The following is a 23936-nucleotide window of genomic DNA, read 5'->3' on the forward strand; positions in this document are numbered from 1 at the left end:
TTCAGGCAATGAAATACCTCTACAAAATTTGGGGCTTTTCTGACTATTCACAATAGATGTCCCACAATAGATGAGAAGATCCAAACCATGTAGTACCTATACACAAGGAATTTTACACAGCCATTAGAAAGAATAGAATTATGTCATTTGAAGGGAAATGGAAAGAACTGGAACAAATCATGGCAAGTGAGATAAACCAAGCTCAAAGAAACAAATGGCCCATGTTCTCTCTGATATGCAGAAATTAGATCTAAAATACACAGGATGTAATAAATTATGCAGGATTCAAAATATACACTCCAGAAAGCTGGTGGCCTCATGTCTGTAATCCTAGCTACTCAGGAGGCTGAGATTTGGGGATCACAGTTCAAAGCTAGCCCAGGCAGGAAAAGCTGTGAGATTCTGATCTCCAATTAATCACAGAAAATCAGAAATGGAGCTGTGGCTCAAAGTGGTAGAGCACTAGCCTTGAGTAGAAAAGCTCGGCCTTCAGTTCAAGCCCCATGACTGACACTAAAAACAAAAATGTAGCCCACAAATGATCTTAAAACTTTGCATAGGGGCCGGGAGTTTGGCCTAGTGATAGAGTGCTTGCCTAGCGTGCACGAAGACATGGGTTCGATTCCTCAGTACTATATACATAGAAAAAAGCTAGAAGTGGTGCTGTGGCTCAAGTGGTAGAATGTTAGCCTTGAGGAAAAAGCCCAAGGGCAGTGCTCAGGCCTAGTTCAAGGCCCAGGACTGCCAAAAAAAAAAAAAAAAAAACAAAACATAGACACAGTGAGACCAAAAGAGGATACTCTTAAGAAACGCAAAGGTACAATGCTTATGATGTCTACATGCCTCTCCATATTTATATAAAGTAATATATAAATACAAATATAGATATATTGAAACTAACTCCAAGATATGGAAGCAAGAGATCTCATTTTTTATTGATTTTTAGTTTTTATTTTTCAATGATTCTGTCTTCCTTTCTTTATGTATGGTATATTCACAAGTGTATCTTAAGGAGGGTAGAGGAGAAGGTACAGAACTCAAAGGGGGAAAGGGGGAAAAGTACATCAGTACAGCTCACTGGACAATGATGAAAGTCAACTATGTAACTTGTGGGTGGCAATAGAAGGGTGAGAGTGTCTTGGAGAGAGGGAAGATACTATAAGAAAGGATAGGTACTCATTACCTGACTCATGTAACTATAATCCCTCGGTATATCACTTTTCTAATAACAATAAATTAATTTAGAAAAAGATTTGGGGCTTTTAAAATATCCTTGACATCAATATGAAGAACAGCTTACATGCTTATTTCATGCAGTAATTAACATGTATTTGTTTCATGCTTGGAACGTCTAATAATAGTGTGTATCTTCTCAACCAATAATATACATATGATGTTACATAGCTAAAGTGGCAATGACTTCTTTCTTATATAAAAGAATAAAATTTAACTTACAATGAGCAGGTACACTAAAGTGCAGAGTTATCATTTCAGATGCAATGGTGTTTTCAGAGGGAAAATAGGCTTTAATTCTATTTGTCAGATGTGTAAACATTTCAGGACAAAATCTGAGATCCATTCACAATCACACAGGTATTAAATTATTACATTCAAGGTTAGAAAATCCAAAACTTTTGCCATAAAAACCATGTCTGACAGTTTATAATGACAGGTAGTATAATTTGCTCTTCAGACAGAATGGAAGAAGACAAGGGCAGAGTAATGCACATCAAGAAAAGAAAAGAAAAGATCTGCAGGTACCAGATATGAAATACAAATTTGAGCAATTAACATGAATCATTTCAAGATTTTAATTTAAAAAACTATAAGTAAATGAAATCACTCAAATTAATCACAGACAGAATCATGACAAGTAGTAAATACTACAAATTATGAATACTCTACCCACAATACTGAGTGCTTCTAAATACAGAAAATGGCATAATGTCTCCAAAGAGACACTCATTTGAGAATACACTTTAAATTATAGTAGCTGACACCATGAAGTGAGGTCTATGCCAAAACAGGTGCTAGATCTGGAAAGCAGCCTGAACATTGTGAATGATCAGCTTTCAGAGAGATGACCAGAAACGCAAGACATTCTGGCAGCATCAAAGAGGAAAACAACTCTCAAGATACAAGTTTAACCTTTGATTAAACATGGCTTGGAAAGGTATGGCTTTCCCAAATGCCATTCTGTAAGCTATCAAATGATTTTTTAATTTTACAAATTAAGGGAAAATCTATAATAGGAAATTTAACATGTTATTTGTTAATACACCCTGTATATCCCCACTCTCTACTGCAAATCTATTAACAAAAGATTCAGGGGCCGGAGTTTGCCTGGTGGTAGAGTGTGCACAAAGACCTGGGTTCGATTCCTTGGAACCACATACATAGAAAAAGACCGAAGTGATGCTGTGATTCGAAACGTAGAGTTCTAGCCTTGAGAAAGCCCAAGGCCATTAGTTCAGGCCTTGAGAGCTCAAGACCCAAGACTGCACCACACCCCCAAAAAAAGAAAAAAAAAAAAGATTCATTATTCACTCTACTCAGAACATTCTGAAAAACACACTTACACCTTTAGTCAATTAAATGATGTGATTCCTAAGAGAAGAATATGCAAATATTCTTGTTGTTCAAATCTTCCCTCACTGAAACAACTCAAAGCTTACAGGCTCAGTCAAAGCTGATAATTCTTGTGGGGCCAGAGTAATTTTTATCTCAGAAAGGAACTGTACCACTTTAAAGCTCACTTCAGCTTCTAACAGGAAGGGGAAGGGAGGGGAGGGGAAAGGAGGAGAGGACGCCAAACCTTTTCCTGTGACCATACTTTGAAAGAGAAATAAACACTTAGACTCAGGTAAGTGAAGAGTTATCAAAAAGACTTAGTGGAAATGGGCCCTACAACCACGCAAAAGACCTGCATGCTGCTCTAATAAAGTTGAAAGCCACACTTCAAGAACGTAAGGAAATGAGGGGCTGGAAATGTGGCTTAGTGGTAGAGTGCTTACCTAGCATGCATGAAACCTGGGTTCAATTCCTCAGACCCATGTAAACAGAAAAAGCCAGAAGTGGTGCTATAGCTCAAGTGATAGAGCACTAGCCTTGAGCAAAAAGAACCTCAGGGACAGTGCCTAGATCCTGAGATCAAGGCCCAGGACTGACAAAAAAGAGGAGGAGGAAGAGGAGAAAAAAGAAGAGGAGGAGGAAGAGGAGGAAGAAGAGGAGGAGGAGGAGGAGGAGGAGGAGGAGGAGGAGGAGGAGGAGGAGGAGGAGGAGGTGGTAGAGGAGAGCAGGAGCAGCAGCAGCAGGAGAGGGAGGAAGAGGGGAGGGGAGTGGAGGGGAGGAGGAATTTAAGGAATTGAAACAGCAATCACCTCAAGATATTTTTGTTTCCTGTTTCATTTTTAGTTCATTATGAATGTGTAATTTTCCAAATGATTTAAGGGAAAAGAAGCAAATATCTCATTAACATCCTGATATATCCAACAACACCATTATTGTTGTTACTACTTCTCTTATCCCTTGAGTGTGAACTGAGAATAAGATCAGAAAGGAATAGTCCTAAAACACTGCCTTCCCTCCAGGATCTTTACGAAATGTGGCCTGTCCTTCTCCCTGCCAGCCCAGGCACAGGACCATGATTGTGGTTCAGCTTGGAACAATTCCAATGAAAGGGCACATATGTACAAATATCTGAAAGAATAACACCAGGTCACAGAGAGCAAAACCAAAGGGGAAATTCACTGTGAAAGTGGAAGCTGGAGCCATGATTCCTACAACTAGTTCAGGGTCACAGTCATGCCAGTCTGCTTGCTGGAAAAATTATAAAATGGGGTAAATACAATGAAGAAAGCAATAATTCCATTTATAATTCCACTATCCAGAAAGAAATAACTACAGTCATTTGGAGCATAGCTTTCTAAGCTTTCTTCTGAAATGGGCATTCTAACAGAGAACAAAGCATTAAGGGTTTATTTACTTTTTCCCCACCTTAAACCAAAAACGCAAATACAAGGCAGACCTATCATTGGCAAGCCAGAGTATATAATTTATATATGTGAAGTCTCCTGACTAGAAAGAAAAAAAATTAACTTAAATTTTAAACTAATACATAAAAATTATACGTTTGATCATCAGAAAGTCTGTTGTATTTTTAATGCACTTATTCATGTGTAATGTTTACATCCTGATAAGCTCATTTATCTTTTCAAACACATTTTTTTTGTGAGTGTCATGGGGCTTGAACTCAGCCTAGGCCCTGTCCCTGAGCTCTTCAGCTCAAGGCTACCTTCCTACCCTTTGAGCCAAGCTCCACTTCCCATTTTCTAGAGGTAAATTGGACATAACTGTCTCCTGGCCTTTTGTGCCCAGGCTGGCTTTGAACCACACACACACACACACACACACACACACACACACACACACACACACACACACACACAGAATCACTATCTATAGTCATGGATCTCTTAGTCTGAATACTCTAACTTATCAAGGGCGCTATGAATCATAAATTCTTCATATTTTTTTTTTTGGTTAGCTGTGGCACTTGAACTCTGGACCTGGGCACTGTTCCTGAGCTCTTCAGCTCAAGGCTACTGTTCTATCCCTTGAGCCACAGCAACACTTCTGGTTTTCTGGTGGTTAATTAGAGATATGAGTTTTGTGGACTTTCATGACAGGGCTGGCTTTGAACTGTGATCCTCAGATCTCAGCCTCCTGAGTAGCTAGGATTACAGGCATGAGTCACAGGCGCCTGGCTAAATTTTTCAATTTATTTTTGCCAGTTGTGGGGCTTGAACTCAGGGCCTGAGCACTGTCCTTGGACTTTTCTCAAGGCTAGAGTGCTACCACTTGAGCCACAGCACCACTTCTAGCTTTTTTCTATGTATGTGGTACCAAGGAATCTTTGTGCATGCTACGCAAGCACTCTACCACTAGGGTCAAACTCCCGGCCCCAATTTTTTAATCTATTAAAATTGGAGAAAAAAAAAATCTAAGTCCTAATCAATCCCAATTTCTTACAAAAATTTTTTTTCACTTACATTTTTTATTTTTGCCTTTAAACTTGTGTCTCATTTGATGAAAATTGTTATCAAGCTTATTTTAAAAGGTGCTGGTGGCTCACACCTGTAATTCTTCTCTCCTGACTCAAGCATCTCACCATACACTCACCTAATATTGCATGAAAGGGTTAAAGCTATCAACAAGGGGAGGGAGAAACCACATAATGATTCAAGTCAGAGCAAAAAAAAAATATTCTGTACACATTTTCATTATTTTGTGAAGTAATGGTAATGTACTGAAATCATTAAGACAGTATACACATTATGCTTGTTTATAATGCTTCCTACTTATAAAACTTATAAAAATAATTACAAAAGTAAGCAAACTAGAAGCTGGGGAGTAAATAGGGTTTTTTAAAATTTTTTATATACATTATCTATAGCTTCAGAAAGTACTGGGCAAACAAACAGCTAACCTTTGAAAGTCACTGGACTAAAAATAGGGAAACTTCTGGCTGATGTATAAGAATATCTCTTTGAAAAAAACAATTCTCAAAATACTTTTCCCATGCCGTATGTTGTATATTCAATATGCTCTTGATTTATTATGGACCTTTAACTAGTACACATGAAAATGTTTGCCTGTTATTTATCAAATCATTTATTTATCAAATATTTACCAAAAGTTTAAGTTGCTTAATAAAATAACCTTTGAGGGGGCCGGGAGTTTGGGTTAGTGGTAGAATGCTTGCCTAGCATGCACAAAGACCCAGGTTCAATTCCTCCATATCATGTACATAGAAAAAAGCTGGAAGTGGTGCTGAGGTTCAAGTGGTACAGCTCTAGCCTTGAGAAAGTCCAAGAACAGTGCTCAGGCCCTGAGCTCAAGCCCAGGACTGGCAAAAATAAAATAAAATAACCTTTGTGTCAAGTATGTGGTGTATGCTATAATCCCAGCTACTAAGGAAGTAAAGATCCTGAAGATAATGGTTTTAAGTCAACTCAGGAAAAAAAAAATAGCAAGACAAATCAATAAAGCTCAGCCTAGCATTGCAAGCCTATCTTCCAGCTAGGATAGGAAAGTTCCTGTCAATGCCAGCCCCAAACAAAAATATGTGACTCTATCCAAAAATAACTAAAAGGAAAAGGAGAGATAGGAGTGTAGCAAGTGGCAGATCACCTGCCTAAGCAAGCATGAGGCACTCAGTTCAAGCGCTGGTCCCACCACAAAACAGTAATAGTAACAATATAATAACATTTGACAGTGCTACTCCAGTTGACAACTAGCAGTGTGTTCTTTTTATTATCTATTTTATTTACTTTTAAAATAAACTTGATAACAATTTTTACCAAATGAGATACAAGGGTTTAAAGGTAAAAAATTTTTAAATGTAAGTGAAAGCTCAGAACTGGCTTTAAAAAAAACAGATTAGCTTTTAAAAGAAGGGTTGCACAGTAAGAATGTAAACTTCATTCTGTACTTTTTATTCTGAAACCAAAATTAGATGATGACATATTGAGATATATAACAGAGCTGCTAGGCTAAATTTAGATGTTCCTTCTTTGAAGAATCCACCAGCTCCTGTTCTATTTATTGAATGATTTCTTGTCCTAAACATTATATCTACATTATTTCAGTTAAATTCCATAATCACCTAATTAGTATGGATTATTATATCTACTATATTGAGGTCCAGGAATCACTTAATTGCACAAGATAAATAAGGCAATTCAGTGGCCTACCTCATTTGAAAATAAGGTCTGGAGCCAAAGTATATTCATGTGACCATCTTTTACAAGAAGGTATTTCTCTCAAATTACCTACCACATTTCTTCAACATTCACTTTATATGTTTTCTCCTTAAATCTGCACAACTCTACAAAAGGTGAGTATTGCAATCTTATTTTAACTATTAGAAAAACAAAGATCTGAAGAGGTTATATATAGCTTTCCAGGACTTATAATTCTGTTCTACCTCTCCGAAGTCCATATACTCTTTCCAGTGTATCATGCCACTTCAATTCTAACAATGTATAAATCTATCATCACAAGACCCTATTCAGGAAACAATGATTCTGTATAGGAAGGTCCAAGATAGACCTGATTTCCTTTTCCTTATAATTCTTTCTCCCAGCAAAACGACCTATTTCTCAGTTCTGCCCAACAATCCAAACAAGCCCAAGAATCAAAGGGTACTTTTTCTTTTCTTTTCTCCCCCACTGTGGGGCTTGAATTCTGGGCCTCAGTGCTATCCTTGAGCTCTACTGCTCTATCACATTGAGCCACAGAACTACTTCCATTTTTTCTTTTCTTTTCTTTTTTCTTTTCTTTTTTTTTTTGCCAGTCCTGGGACTTGAACTCAGGGCCAGGGTACTGTCCTTGAGCTTTCTCAAAGCTAGTGCTACCACTTGAACCACAGTACCACTTCCAATTTCTGTGCATGTGGTACCAAAGAATTGAACCCAGAGCTTTGTGCATGCTAGGTGAGCACTCTACCACTAGGCCACATTTCCGCCCCTCTATTTTTAAAATATTTTTTAAAAATGTCAGTAATTGTCAACTAATACTTCTAATATGTCATTCTTATCTAGTTGATAACAGGACTTTCTAGGTCTACTACTTCAACTATAAAATGAGTATGATTTCAAATGCTTCTTCTATTTTAAAGTTTAAGTTATCTGATGTACACACACCCCTGATCTCTTTACTTGTTTATGAAACAAGGCTGGACATTTCAAAGGTATGGACATAACCCTACAGTAAGTAATACAAACACATGGCACATGCAGTACTTGAATGCTCAATCAAAAAGGTCAATCAAAAGTAACAACAACAAAAAAAACCCTAAAGCCTGTGCTTTGCTAACCTTAACAAGCTATCAACTTTCGGCTCACACCCAATTCAAGAGACTGCTATGGCTAGTGGATATCAACTAAGTGAACTGGACTCACTGACAAGTTTTAAGCAAGTCAGATATTCAGTCCTTGAAAGTGACTTAACTACAGCTAAAGTTGAATATGAAAGACTAAATAAAACTACGATGTAAATTTTGCCCAAAACTATAATCTTAAATTCCTGGTGACATTTCAGTTGAGAGGAAATATCAACAGTGGCAAGACTAAAATCAATTGTAAAGTCATTTTACAAAACAACTTTAAACAACGGCAAATTTAGGACTTGTGAACAAAGCTGTGAATTTTAATAAATTCTAAAATTTCCAGCTGCCAATAGCTCACATCTATAATTCTAGCTACTCAGAAGACTTGAGACCTGAAGGATTATGGTTCAAAGTCAACTTGGGCAGAAATATCTGTGAGATTCCAACTGCAAAATAACAAGCAAAATACCTTGGATGGAGGTGTGGCTCAAGTAACAGAGTAGAATAGATGTCTTGAATTCAGATCCCAGCATGATTTAAAAAGCACGTACATACATACATACATACATACATACATACATACATACACATACATGCACAAATAAAATCATACTCATTCTAAAATTAAGGAAAAAAATTCAAGATACAGAGTATATCATTTCTAAACTATACCAAATTAACAAATATTTGCCATTTACAAGACTGCTTAAATTTAAACATGAAAATTGGTATAAACAAATTTTTTATCAGTTCAATTCAGAGAGTACTGCCTACTATTTGGGCTGCTAGCAACAGCATCATGAAAGGAAAGATAACTTGCCAGCTAAACTGAAGCCTCAACTCTGCCATTCATTAACTGAATATGGCTCAAACTCATGGTAATTCAATACCAAGGAAAAACTCCAAAAGATGCTACTGGTGTAGAATTGCTGGCAGGAGTGCTGGACAAATCCAGATAGTTTGTCAGGGAGCCTTCCCAGGCACTCAACTCTCAACCATACAAACTCCCACATTCACTAGAGTCCTCACTGATGGCAATACAAGTCCTACAGGGTGATTGGGTAGAACAGGTATGGAAAGAAACAATTTGTAAAGCTACTCAGAAGACAGTACAATTAGAAGATATTGCCTGATACTTTCGTATTTTAAAATAAATTAATTTTTCCTAAGAAAAATGTGAATTCTGTCCATATGTGCTAATTATATTTTTGCAATTTCATGGCCAGAAATGGCACTCCTAACCTCTGCCATCTGGAGACATATCTGCTGAAAATAACAGAGAAAAGGCCCAAAAAGCACACATTCTTACTATATGCATTTGCCCTTCACAGGACATCCTACCCATAAATATATATAACATCTTTGCTTTGAGGCATCAAGTTTGGAACTTTAAGACATGGTTTTCAAAGTATCCCTACTACTAACTGGTATATGACATTGTTGAAGCACAAACTTATTTGTTTTCTTATATTCAACGTGGAAATAGAGCCACATATTACAATATACCTACAAGGACATTTTTAAGAATCAGAACAGTGTACAGGGGCTAGTGGTATAATCTCAGCTATAAATTCCTGAATTCTCAGATCTGCTCAGGAGTGTGAGGTAGAAATACCAAAAAAAGTTTCAGACCAACCTGGAATAGTGAGAATGTGTATGATTTAACTAATTAACATTTTAATAAGTGAATAAATAGGAAAACATTCCATAAAAGCAATGGCACTTAGGTTATTTCTTCATGGCTAGCACAGAGCTAAGGAAACAGTACTAGCAAAATTTAATCCTTTTTTGTTGTTGTTGTTGTTCCTGGGTCTTGAACTCTGGGCCTGGGCACTGTCCTTGAGCTCTCCAGCTCAAGGCTACCGACCTACCCCTGAACCTGGGTGCTGTTCTGAGCTCTTCAGCTCAAGGGTACCGCCAGGTTCGATTCCCCAGTACCACATACATAGAAAAAAGCTGGAAGTGGTGCTGAGGCTCAAGTGGTAGAGCTCTAGCCTTAAGAAAGTCAAGGACAGTGCTCAGACCCTGAGCTCAAGCCCAGGACTGGCAAAAAAACAAAAACAACAACAACAAAAAAAAAGTACATGGATTATGTAATGTTATATAACCTACCTGTTCATCACCTTTACAATAAACTGAAAAATAAATAAATAAAACCATTTATCATTTGAAAAAGGATGACATGGATGTAGTAGTGTTTGAACACAGAGCTTAGTGTTCTCACTTGGCTTGTTTGCTTAGGCCTCTAGGTCAATGCATATACATTTTAATTTCCTCATATGAGGAAATGTCGCCCATGTACCTCTCAGAACAAATCTACTTTTGTAAGCTAAGTGCTATTCTGGCACTTAAAAATAATGAGACTGAAATCTAAAGATCAAAGCCATCCTGGGAGATAAATCTTTTGAGCCTCTCATCTCCAATTAAACAGCAAACACCAGAATGGAGACATGATTTAAGTGGGAGAGCACCAACTCTGACTGAAAAGCCAAGTGACAATTTCAGACTCTAAGTTCAAGCCCCAGTATTGGTATCCAAAAAAAAAAAGAAAGAAAAGAAAAAATTAACATCAATAAGACTTAAAAAGTTTGTACCACGTACCCTTAAGTGAAAACAATGTAAGATGTGCCATTAAGAAAAGCTAGCCAACTTACTGAGGGTATGATGTTATTCACTGTATCATAAATTTGAAGATATGTTTTTCCTTACACATAGCATGCACAGGTGTTGTGCCGTTATTTTCTTAATAGCAACATTTAACGTCAAAACGAGCCAAGCATGGTGGTAAATCTCACCACACAGGAGGCTGATAAAGAGGGTTCAAAGTGGAGGGGTTCAAAGTCAGTTTGGGCTACATAATGATACTACTTTTCTAAAAACTGATAATAGTATGTTTTGGAAAATGCCTGATTTTCATTTAGCTAAAAGCTTTTGGGGAGGGGATGGGCAGTCCTGGGGCTTGAACTCAGGGCCTGGGCACTATCCTTGAGCTTTCCCAAGGACAGTGCTGTACCACTTGAGCCACAGCACTACTTCTGGCTTTTTCTGTGTATGTGGTAATGAGGCTTCATGCATTCTAGGCAGCACTCTACCACTAGGCCATACACCCAGCCCTATCTAAAACCTCTTTTACAAATAAGACCATCATGAATACCTGACCTCAAGAACCAAATCTTCTATGTTCTCCATAAATTCTGTGGTTTTCTTTGAACAGTCATAGGTAGCTGATTAAGCTTTACTACAATGATATCAACTCCATTTCTGTCACTAGCAGTTAAATCTGTGACTACAACTTCGAGCAAGGCAGAGGATAATTTTATTTTCTTTCAGGAGTTAAGTATAAGGCCAAGCTACCCAGTGGTAAATAGCAGTAGGAGAATTAGAAAACAGTGGATCCAACACGATTTTATGTCCAAATACAACTTTCTTAATTTGTGTACCTTGAAATAAATAATTGACCAATGATGAAATGGAGTATGCCAGAGTACCATCACAGAAATAAATCCAACACTATGTTCTTCCTTCAACTTCAGAAGCCCAGAAAAACATTAATGGTTCTAAATTACGGGGAAAGTCACATTTAACAAATCAAGTGTTTATAATATTACAAAAGAGTGATGGGGATACTAATAAAATGCATTGTACTCATGCCCTACCTTCTGGAATTGGAACCACCTTGTACAACTACTTACTAAAAATAATTTTTTAAAAAAAAGTCTTTAGAGAAGTCTTTGACTTGTTCAAGTTCTAATTTATGTCTATTAAGAAAAGCAAACTTTTTTGGGGGTGAGGGCATGGTCATGGGGCTTGAACTCTGGGCCTGGGTGCTGTCCCTGAGCTCTTCAGCTTAAGGCTAGCTCTCTACCATTTGAGTCAGAGGGCCACTTCTGGTTTTCTGGTAAGTTAATTGGAGATAAGAGTCTTAGGCTTTTGTGCTTAGGCTGGCTTTGAACCACCATCTTCAGATCTCAGCCTCCTGAGTAGCTATGATTACAGGTGTGAGCTGCGGGTGCACAGCTAAGAAAGGCACACATAGTTAACTCAACTGAAGTAGTTTTAGTCTCTTACAAATATATGTTTAATTCTACCAGATGAGAAGTTTTAGTAATACCATGACTAAACTACAAACCTCCCTTACCCTTTCATTAAATCAGATGCTCTTTCTGCAGAATACAGATTATTCCAGTCCAAGAAATGGATGATTTTTTTCATTAGCCCAAATAATATTTTAATAATAGCTACTCGGGAGGCTGAGATTTGAGGGTCCAGGTTCTAAGTCAGCCTGGGGGCAGTAAAGAACATGAGACTCTTATCTCCAATTAACCACTAGAAAATGAGAAGTGACTATGGCTCCAGGGGTAGAGCTGAAGAGCTCAGGGACAACACCCAGGTTGAGGGATAGGGCAGTAGCCTTGAACTGAGGAGCTCAGGGACAGTGCCCAGGCCCAGAGTTCAAGCCCCATGACCCACCAAAAAAAAAAAAAAAAAGTCTGAAATTTATTAATGTTGCTATTAAATAAATCTTCATAAGGCCCTGGGTTCAATCACTAGCACTGCAAAATGAAAAAAAAGAAATACCCATCTAAAAACTAATGTTAATATGTCTGTACTAAGACTGGTTATAAAAGTTATAATCAATTAACTGGAAAACAGTGCCTCTGAGGATTATACCCACTGGCCCTCTCTAGTTAAGCTTCTAATGAAAACCACATTTATAAAAATCAATATAACAATATGTATTGCATGCAATTTTAACCAATCACAGTAATATTTATATATATATTTATATATAATTTTTAAAAATTTTAAGTTGGGGGCAGGGAGTTTGGCCTAGTGGTAGAGTGCTTGCCTAGCATGCACGAAGACCCAGATTCAATTCATTGGTATCACATACATAGGGAAAAAAAAAAAGCTGAAAGTGGTGCTGTGGCTCAAGTAGTAAAGAATTAACCTTGAGGAAAAAATCCCAAGGACAGTGCTCAGACCCTGAGTTCAATCCCAGGACAAAAAAAAAAATCAAGTTGGGTGCCAGTGGAACACATTTAATCCCAGCTACTCAGAGGACTGAGATCTGAGGATCACAGTTCAAAGACTGCCTGGGTAATAAAGTCCAAGAAATTCTTATCTACAATTAACTACCAAAAAAGCCAGAAGTGCAGCTGTGGCTCAAGTGATGAGTGCTAGCTCTGATCATAAAAACTCAAGAGGTACTGAGGTCAAGCTCCAGAACACTCCTCTCTTTCTGTCTCTCTCTGTCTCTGTCTCTGTATCTGTCTCTCTCTCCCTCACACACACAGAGAAGAATCAAAAGGAATTTTATAAACAAAGTTATTTGTCAGGTATAATATCTCTGTAATTTTTTCCTTTATTCTTTCTTTTTTCTTTAATTTATTGTAAAGGTAATAAACATGGGGGTTACAGTTATAAAAGTAAGGTAATAAGTACATTTCTTCTTAAACATTTAAGCAAAAATTTTTAATTCTCACATGTACACTGAACAGTTCTGAGTTCTTCATTAATCCCACATTGCCAGCTCTTAATTTTGTGAAAATATGTTCCCAAAAGCAATGGTACCCAAAAAAATAATATGCCTAAGTGATAGGTTTAAAATGGTATGTCTTTATAAGTTGGGCTGTATTATTAGGAAAATGAATCAATCATCCCCAGTATAGCACTGAACCCTACATATCCTGAAAACTCAATCATTCCTCAATGGTGGACTACTTGGAACCATATACCCATGAACACCAAGAGTCTATGGTATTTAAAAATAGTTCTGTCCAGGCCAGGAGCTTGTAGTGCCCGCCTATCATATACAAAGACCTGTGTTCCTCAGTAACCCATACATAGAAAAAGCCGGAAGGGGTACTGTGGCTCAAGTGGTAGAGCTCTAGCCATGAGAAAGCCCAAGAATAGTGCTCAGGCGCTGAGTTCAAGCCCCAGGATTGGCAAAAAAAAAAAAAAAAAAATAGTTCTGTCTGCTTCTAAGCTTCCTCAAAATGGTGTGATAATGGCACACCTACAACAATGTTAATGAGGAGACTCAAGAAAGGGGAAGTAGGAAAAAGGTGGAAAAGTATTCAGCCAGTATCAAGTTGGCAAGAGCATAAGTAGTAGGAGTATAGACTGGTACATTCATTTTAGAAAACTGGTAATGTCCACTAGAACTTAGCAGCTGCACTCCTAGGAAAAGATTTAAGTGAAGTGCGTATACATTTCCAAAAGACATGCATACAAATGTTCACAGCAGTACTACTCTAACTGCCACAAACTCCAAGCATATCCGATGTCCATTAATAATAAAATGGAGAAATATAACTATAGACATAATGAATGCTAAAGCAATGAATATGAATCAATTACAACTACACACAACACAGATCATCTTACAAAGGTAAATGGGAGATGACAAAGTGAAAGTATACACAAGGTTTCTATTTACATAATGTTCAAAACAGAAACTGAATAGCTAATAGCCCAGACTTGAATAAGCTAAAAATAAACACAATCTCAATCTTTATCTTACTATTAAACCCAGAAATTAATCATTGGGAGCCTAAAATTTCTAAAAGTAAATCTAGCAGAAAATCTTAACCCTAGGCTTAACAATAATTTCTTTAGGTGCAAAACTCATAAAAGACTTTTAAACCATCAAAAAGATGGTTTCATAATGTCTTATGATTTAGTATTTTGATATAATATATAAATATATATCTTCAGTAAAAATCCTAATGAATTCTGAATGAAAACAAAATGTGTATTACAACTACATCAAAGGGAAATATCACAAATAGCCAGTGTGTCATCTCATTCTATCATTCAAGGGGAAAAAAATCTATCCTACAAGCACAGAAACAAAGAAAAGTAGAAATCAGAAAAGGGAAAAATAAATTGTCAATATATTTAACCATAGCCAGATACCAATGGCTCACACCAGTAATCCTAGTTACTGAGGGGGCTGAGATCTGAGGATCATGGTTCAAAGCCAGCCTGGGCATGAAAGTCTGTGAATCTCCCATTTCCAATAACCACCAGGAAACTAGGAATGGCACTGTGGCTCAAAGTGATAGAGTGCTACTCTTGAGCAAATAAGTTCAAGGACAGCACTTAAGCTGAGTTCAAGCTCCACCACCAGGGCCTGGAGTTTGGCCTAGTGGTTAAAGTGCTTGCCTAGCATGCACAAAGACCCGGGTTCGATTCCTCGGTACCACATACATACAAAAAAAAAGCCGGAAGTGGTGCTGAGGCTCAAGTGGTAGAGCTCTAGCCTTGAGAAAGTCCAGGGACAGTGCTCAGGCCCTGAGCTCAAGTCCAGGACTGGCAAAAAAAAAAAAAAAGACAAGCTCCACCACCAACCTAAAAACATAATTTTTTTTAAATTTATTATTATTATTATTTTTTTGCCAGTCCTGGGCTCGGGCTCAGGGCTTGAGCACTGTCCTTGGACTTTCTCAAGGCTAGAGCTAGCTCTACCACTTGAGCCTCAGCATCACTTCTGGCTTTTTTCCATGTATGTGGTACCAAGGAATCGAACCTGGGTCTTCGTGCATGCTAGGCAAGCACTCTACCACTAGGCCAAACTCCCGGCCCAAAAAACATAAAATTTAACCTTGTTTTTGTGTTGGTTAAGGAGACAAAAATGAAGGGAAAACAGAATTTGGGGCTGTCTTCTGTAATTATTTTTGTTCACCATACAGATCTTGAGTAAAATACACTCAACATTAAGAGGAAATTAAGGATATTTAGGGCCTATTCATCAAATTTTCTTCCACACTTTTTAATTCTCTAACTTCAGCTCACCACACTTTACCTGGAATTCTTGCTTTTGCTACAATAGGCTAAATTTCTCTCTTAAAAAAAAAAACTCTATATGATGTAAACATAAGCCATATAATTAATCATTGTTGTTCTTAAGGTACAAAAACAAAACAAAAAAAAAAACTCTATAAATAAAGCCGGGAGTTTGGCCTAGTGGTAGAGTGCTTGCCTAGCATGCACGAAGACCCGGGTTCAATTCCTTGGTACCACATACTTAGAAAAAGCCAGAAGTGGTGCTGAGGCTCAAGTGGTAGAGTTCTAGCCTTGAGAAAAATCCAAGGACAGTCCTCAGGCCCTAAGCTTAAGCCCAGGACTGGCAAAAAAAAAAAAAAAAACACCTCTATAAAGAAAAGTAATTGAAATATACACATGAAACCAGTCACTACTGACTCACACCTATAATCCTAGCTACTCAGGAAGCTGAGATCTGATGATCATGATCTCAAGCTAGCCCAAGCAGGAAAAGTCCACAAGCCTCTAATCCCCAATAACTCAACAAAAAGAGGTAGAACTATGGTGCTAGTAATACAGCACTAGCCTTGAGCAAAAAAGTCAAAGGAGAGCACCCTGACCTTGAATTCAAGCCCCAGGATTGGCATGAAAAAATAAAATATACACATGAAGCTAGTTACATGGCTCAAGTGGTAAGGCACCTGCCAAGGAAGAATCAAGTCCAGTACCACCAAACAACACAGCACATACGCACACAGAAATGATATTTCAAATGCTGTTATCAGGGGGAAAAGATGATACACCATAATAACATGAAAATAAACTGGGTACAGTAGACCACTTCTCAACAATCCTATGTATTCAGCAGTGGTAGAGCATATACCATATAACAATATGTTTTATCCTCCACTGTTTTTCTTCTATTTTGAACAAGACAGCTAGCATTTTGTGAATTCAGTTTTACTAGCTATCTGAGATGTTAATAAAATAAGCTGGTATTTCCTATCTATTCCAATACAATGACTATAATTATAAAAATGTCAGCCCCACCAACCATCATATACACAAAGTGATACTTTTGGAATATAACTCAGTATACAATTAAGATATTGGCACATCCATGTTTATTGTAACACTATTCACATAGTTAATATAGGGACCCTTCATGATCATGAAGCAATCAATAGATAAAGAAAATGTTACATACACACACACACACAATGAAGTCTTACTTGATCTTAAAGAAAAAATTAGCTGAGCGCCAGTGGCTCACACCTGTAATCCCAGCTACTCAGGAGGCTGAGGACTGTGGCTCAGAGCCAGCCTAGACAGAAAAGTCCCCGTGAGACTCCTATCTCCAATTAACCATTCAAAAACTAGAAGTGGTGTTGTGGCTCAAGTGGTAGAGACCTAGTCTTAAACACAAAGAGGCTCAGAGACAGTTCTGAGTCCAAACCACACAACTGACAGGAAGGAAGGAAGGAAGGAAGGAAGGAAGGAAGGAAGGAAGGAAGGGAGGGAGGGAGGGAGGGAGGGAGGGAGGGAGGGAGGGAGGGAGGACCGACCAAGAGTTTGGCCTGGTAGTAGAATGCTTGCCTAGCATGCACAAAGACCCAGGTTGAATTCCTCCGTACCACATACTTAGAAAAAGCCAGAAATGGTGCTGTGGCTCAACTGATAGGGCTTTAGCCTCGAGAAAGACCAAGGATAGTGGTCAGGCCCTAATTTAAAGTCCTAGGAATGTAAGAAAAAAAAAAAAAAAACAAGAAAGGGAGAGTAGGAGGGAGGGAGGGAAGGAGGGAGGGAAGAAATTAGCCAAGCACAATAACTCAAGCCTGTAAAAGGAGGTGAACATCAGAGGATTATCGTTTGAGACCAGTCCAGGCATAAATGTTCAACTCTATCTCAAACCACTGGCTAGAAACAGTAGTGCCTTTCAACCCTAGCACCAAAGGCAAGCAAAAATAGGAGGATCACAGCCCTGATCAGGCAGGACACGCTACCTGGAAAATAATCAATACAAAAAGGGCTAGAAGGCTGGGAATGTGGCTTAGTGGTAAAGTGCTTGACTAAGATGCATGAAGCCCTGGGTTCCATTCCTCAGTACCACGTAAACAGAAAATGCTGGAAGTAGTGTTGTGGCTCAAGTGGTAGAGTGCTAGCCTTGAGCAAAAGCCCAGGCCCTGAGTTCAAGCCCCAGAACTGGCCAAAAAAAAAGAAAGGAGCTGGAGGCATAGCCTAAATGAGAGCATATTTACTTAACCAGAGTTGGTGGGGGGGGAACTACCTGCAGAAAAATAAATGGAATCAAACATCCAGACTACAATCCCACTGATCCAAGGAATGATTCACAGTAATGGACTGCCCCCATCTCTAGAGAGGCTTCATGGCCACAGCATCTGTGGCTATGTTAAGAGGGTTTTGATTTTCCTTTCTTTTTTTCTAAGAAAAAATCATTTTCAGCTGGGCACGGTGGCTCAGGCCTGTAATCCTAGCTACTCAGTTCAAAGCCAGCCCAGGCACTAAATTAACCATTAGTGGTTAATCTTCAGTTAACCACTAGAAAACCGGAAATGGGCCTGTGTCGCAAAGGGTAGGGTGGTAACCTTGAGCTGAAGAGCTCAGGAACAGCGTCCAGGCCCAGAGTTCAAGCCCCATGACCCACAAAAAAAATGATAATAATTTTCAGGAGAATATTATTCTGATAGCTTACATCATTGAACTTAATAAGCCGATCTTAAAATTTCAAAAAAAATCATTATGTTAAGCAAAATAAACCACACTGAAAATAACAAATACCACAATTTTCTCTCATATACAAAGTCCAGTTTTTAAAAAAAAAAAAGAATCGTGAAAAATAAGCCTAGCATGGAGATTCAGGCCTGGTATACACTTAAGAGACAGAGAGGATGGCTGCTCAAAGCCAGCCTGGGTTTTTAAAAAAGAAAGACGTTTGTAAGACTCCATCTCCACCAATAAACTGGGCATGAGGACACAGGCTGTTAACCCAGCTACGTGAGTAGTATAAGTAGGAGAATCTCTATAAATATGAGAAGCTATTTGCTATCTTCAAAATAAGCAGAGGAAAAAGGGCTGGGAGTGTGGCTCCACGAGCAGAGCAGTAGCATAGCAAATACATGACCCTGAGTTAAAACTACAGTACTACCCACTAAAAAAATCCATCTAAATAATACATTTGCACTAAACAGGGATGGACAGACAGGGATGGACACACAAATGGACAGATGGATGGACGGATAGACACACACACACACACACACACACACACACACACACACACGAATGAGGATATTCTTTCTATTGTCTAGTCTCCAAGAAAAAGTAAGCCTATGTAAAGAAGTGTTACTTATATTAACTTTTAACTGTGCGTGCTATTGGTTACAACCTCCATATTAACTGTACATGCTATTGGTTACAACCTCCATAATCAGAATAGCAGATGTACTATTTGTTTCTCAGCTCCTTCAACTCCCTTGCCTCCAACTCCTCAGGCCTTCCCTGGCCAGGCTAGATAAGCTGGGAAATACAGCTGTGAATACTGGGCTGAGATCTTCTTTATCAAGAATTGTAGTTTTGTTTTTAAAAAAATCACCGAAAAGTAGCAAAAACTTGAGACAAAAAAAATTTTAGTACACCACAATGTCTTCTGTTTACTCAGAATCTCTCAACAACCATTCTACACACACACACACACACACACACACACACACACACACACACACACACATACACACACACACACTTTTCTTCTCATTCATTCCTTCATTCTACTCTCTCCCTCCTATCTTCATACAAAACTTGGAAATGGCATCTGGTTTGATTCCTAGACTGGGGGGAAGGAAAAGTAGAAAGGAATGGACAGTTACTATCATTTTCTGGCTATTATGATTATTACTTCCTACTTCTTCTACCCTATAAATCCCAGGAGTGTTGTAGCTTAAAAAAACAGAAAGAAGAAACAAAAATTAGAAAACTTTTCATTAAAAATTCAGTTATTAAATAGGGCTAGTATGGAAGTAAAATTGTACATAGCGCCATCTCTACAGTGTTTAAGATGAATTCATTAATTCATTCAACAACATTTTAAAATATTTTTAAAATAAACTTGTAGAATTTAGTCCTATACTCTTTAACTATCCATAACACATCATTTGTTTTTTTTAGTTTTTCATCATGAATCATTTGCTTCTATTGTATTCATTTAATAATGCTCTCTGCTCTTAATCTTTTAAATAGGTGAGTGCAAATTTTCCTCCCTCCAAAATATAAAAACTAAAGTGTAACCTTTTGTAACCCCATTAATATTGCTCTGTTAGCTATTCTGAACTAGAATTATGCCACACTTCTCCTATAAAATTATACTCTATGGACATTCACTATTTTATCTAAATGCGAAGTTTCAAGATCATATAGATATTAGTTGTTACACTTCCTAATTTAGTCTTCATAATTCCATTGTGATTTTATTTCAGATAATATTTTTATTTCCCAATGAAGAAGTCCAAAAAGCTTACAAAAATAACAGGTTTAATTTTTGTTTTTCACATTACACAAAGTTAAACAAAAAACATCCAACCAATACTACCCTACCCCTCACAAGACTAAAATTTCCTTTTAGTAAATGAAAATATGAGATTAAAAAGTTATAAGAAATATCACATCACAGATTCTCAATGGCATTTCATACTTAGAACTTCTATTTCTCTACTCAGATTCCTGAAATAGCTAAAGACCATTATATGTTACAAGAACAACTTGAATGCTCAAATGACAACTTTGGGTTTCACATGGCCAAACAATCTTCCCTCTTTAAAGAAAGAGGCCTTTTTATCCATACATACTTAACAATAATCTGTAGGAAAATTTCAAATACCTTAAAGACTAATGGACACCAAGTCTTAAACCAGGAACCTTAATTATATAAAGAAAAAAAGTCAAATCAAAGACAAAATGCTGAACTGTTCAATGAGAAGTGAGGTATATAATAATGCCATACGGTATTATTACATTCTTGGGCACCATACAGTGCTACTAGATATAAAGTATTTTTTAACTCAAATTGCCTCTTTTCAAGTTTTTCTGAAAAAAATTAAAAGGCCAAATAACATTATTTATGGTTTTAATAAAATGGAATAACAAAAGGAAGCATCCTATTGTTAATATATTTACATTTAACAAAATAACTTCTATGCTTGCAAAGTGCTGAACATCTTATATATAAACCATACTTATCACCCACTAAATAAATGTCACCACTGCCAAATATTTCTAAGTACCTCTCAAAATAATAATAAAGAAAGTACAAGTAAATGCTTTATCAGCACATTGGTTCATTTCTAAACTTTTAAATAACCACAAGGGACAAAAATAACAAAAAATATTTTAGAGTATTTCTTTATAAAATGTATTTAACTAGAAAAACACCTATTACTTATCTCTCAATAATACTTATCCACTATTCAATTCTCAAGTTGTCAAAGAAAATTCATGATACTCCAAAGAGGTAACAAAATTATTGCTATCACTTCATTAAGTATGTTATCCTAGTACTAAGCTCTGCCCATTATAGTGGACACTTAAGATTGTTTACTACTTACACCCCTATCCTCTCCAGTTCCCAATACCACCATTTTACTGGCAGAATAGTCACAAGGCTGAAAGCTGCTTTTCATCTCAGCACATAGAATGCTTAAAATCAGATGGCTGGCCACAAACCAAAAGTTAGACACTACATAAAAATAAACACCAACTTCCTAAATTTTTCTATTTCATCTCTACAGAAAGCAGCATAGTTTGTTTTTTGTTATAACCTAATCTATAGCTAGATTTTCACCTAATTATACTAATAAACTGATATAATGCAATGATGTTGCCATCATATTATATCCTTCACAGACTAGTGTACATTATAGCCATTTTGCCTTCAGAGGTTCAACTCATGAACGTTTAGTGCTTTTCCTGTTCTTAATCACCAGATTATTTCTCCATATTTCCCCTAATTTTAAATCTATGAATTAAAAAAACTGAAAACTGACTCCAGAAAAGATAAACCAAAATAGTACAAAATATCAACATTAATTATAAATTGTTAGATAACCAAGAGAAAGGTGTTTGCCTAAGAATCTCAATCTAAAATATGTAGTATACACAATTTTGATAAACAGAAGTGAACATGGTATTTCTAGGTCTCATTTCTTACTTTGGATAAAAATACCTTAATTCTGTTTATAATGCAAAATATCACTTTAATAAAGTATCTCCTCACAGGTATAATCACATGATTGACACATAAAATAATTGCTTTAAAAAAATACTTCTGAGTCATTTTGTCCTTACCTGCAGGCATGAACCATTACTGCATGCAGTGACTGTTCCATTTCCTAGCACAGACTTGAAGAAGCATCATATCTCTTTTTCAGAATGTGACTAATCTGTGGGTTTGCAATTCCTAAGCTATTTACAAAAGGCACTCCCTTTCCACATAAGAAAATATTTATTACAACCAAAAATGGAGTATTTTGAATCTAGATCTTACAAATAACCTTGGTTAATCTCTGTAGCAGCAACCTCAAAATACAGAAACAAAGTCTAATTAAAGAAAGCAAAGATTTTTGTTTGTTCATTAAATTATTTTTTAAAGCCTAAAACAGCTGTCACCCATGAACCAACAGTCCACTGTGTTATGGTGTGTGCATGCTGCAGCTGCTTAGACTTTACTGTTTTTTTTTTAATCAATTACCCTTTACAAAAGCCGAACCGCTTACCAAATGCATATCTTCAATACAGCACAATACCAGCATGCAATACAATACATTAAACAGCAAACTTGATGAGAAAAAAAAAGTCCTGTTTCTTAGCAATGCTACACCATTAATTGTTCATGCAAGAGATGTAGCTGTACCTTTCTGAAGAGGACGACTTCTCAGAGTTAACTGACATCAGCAGCTCAATCTTCTGCTTGATTTCTGGAAAAATCAGAAAATATTCACAACCAAGATTGCCTGCCCTTCCTTCTAAGCTTTATATCAAGAGATTTTTCTTCCCTAATCCCTTTTGTTCAGAATGAGGCCACAAGATTCACAGTACTTCTGTTAAGACTGGGATTCAATGGTGCTATAAAGGGAAAAAGCTCCAGAGGCATCAGGCCTTGCTAAACTATGCACATGACTGTTTATGAAAGCAGGAAATACCATTTCTTTTTAAGCAGAGGGGTGTTCTTTCTTTTTTAAGGTAGAACTATGATAGTTCTACAAGAAGGATTTAAAATTTCGTGAATTAAAACACAAACAAGAAAATGCTAATATCAGAATTCAATATAATACATAATTGGTAAAGCCTACATAATAATATTTCAGTCTTTAGTGAGCAAATAGGCAACCCCTGGCTGGTTCTCTTATACCAGCCCTAAAAAAATATGGCTCAGTGAATCATTTTGTCACTTGAAATATTAAACCAGAACCCAAATTTAACCATTAAAACATTCTTAACTCTTGTTTTAATTTCTTGATTGCTATTAAAGAAATGTTTAATGTCTAGTAGCTGATTCCTTTAGAAAAAGACTACTTGTTTTACACCTTAATTTCCTCTTCCTCCTTCACAGTACAGTACAAGTGAACAGCAACACCCAGTTACCAGAGAGAGAGAGAGAGAGAGAGAGAGAGAGAGAGGGAGGAGAGGGGTAGAGAGAGAGAGAGAGAGGGAGAGAGAGAGAATATTCTTGTCCTTTTAGGAAAGGACTGACAATGGCACCTAAACAAAAATGTAAGCGTTGGTTTAATTAAAAAATAATTGCTGGCACCAATTTGGACAGAAGGTGATCAGACTAGAAGGGTAATAATAGAGGGAGAAAGAAAAGAAATATAACACCTTTCCTTTAAAATACCAACCACTCGCGTAAGACACATAATTTTAAATGAGTAAAACACAATCCTACTACTTCATGTATGAAGCTATTTCCTACTCCTGCAAAGTATTTAAAACTGGATTTTAAAAATTAAAGATTTCGGGCCGGGAGTTTGACCTAGTGGTTAAAGTGTTTGCCTAGCATGCACGAAGATCCGGGTTCGATTCCTCGGTACCACATACATAGAAAAAAAAAGCCGGAAGTGGTGCTGAGGCTCAAGTGGTAGAGCTCTAGCCTTGAGAAAGTCCAAGGACAGTGCTCAGGCCCTGAGCTCAAGCCCAGGACTGGCAAAAAAAAAAAAAAATTAAAGATTTCATGATAAAAAGTTTACAAACTAAAAACAGTGACAGT

The 23936-nt window shown here is 37.1% G+C and overlaps 1 protein-coding gene across 1 annotated transcript in view; it reads right to left on the reverse strand.

Annotated features, from left to right (window-relative positions):
- Positions 1-23936, reverse strand: part of Srpk2 (SRSF protein kinase 2) — a 159727-nt gene that overhangs the window by 80292 nt on the left and 55499 nt on the right. Inside the window, 1 exon segment of the mRNA XM_090332953.1 lies at positions 22584-22647. Within this exon segment, the coding sequence (XP_090189079.1) occupies positions 22584-22647 (64 nt within the window).

This window comes from Megascapheus bottae, chromosome 5 (assembly GCF_031878675.1).
Source record: "Megascapheus bottae isolate mThoBot1 chromosome 5, mThoBot2.hap1, whole genome shotgun sequence".
NCBI lineage: Eukaryota > Metazoa > Chordata > Mammalia > Rodentia > Geomyidae > Megascapheus > Megascapheus bottae.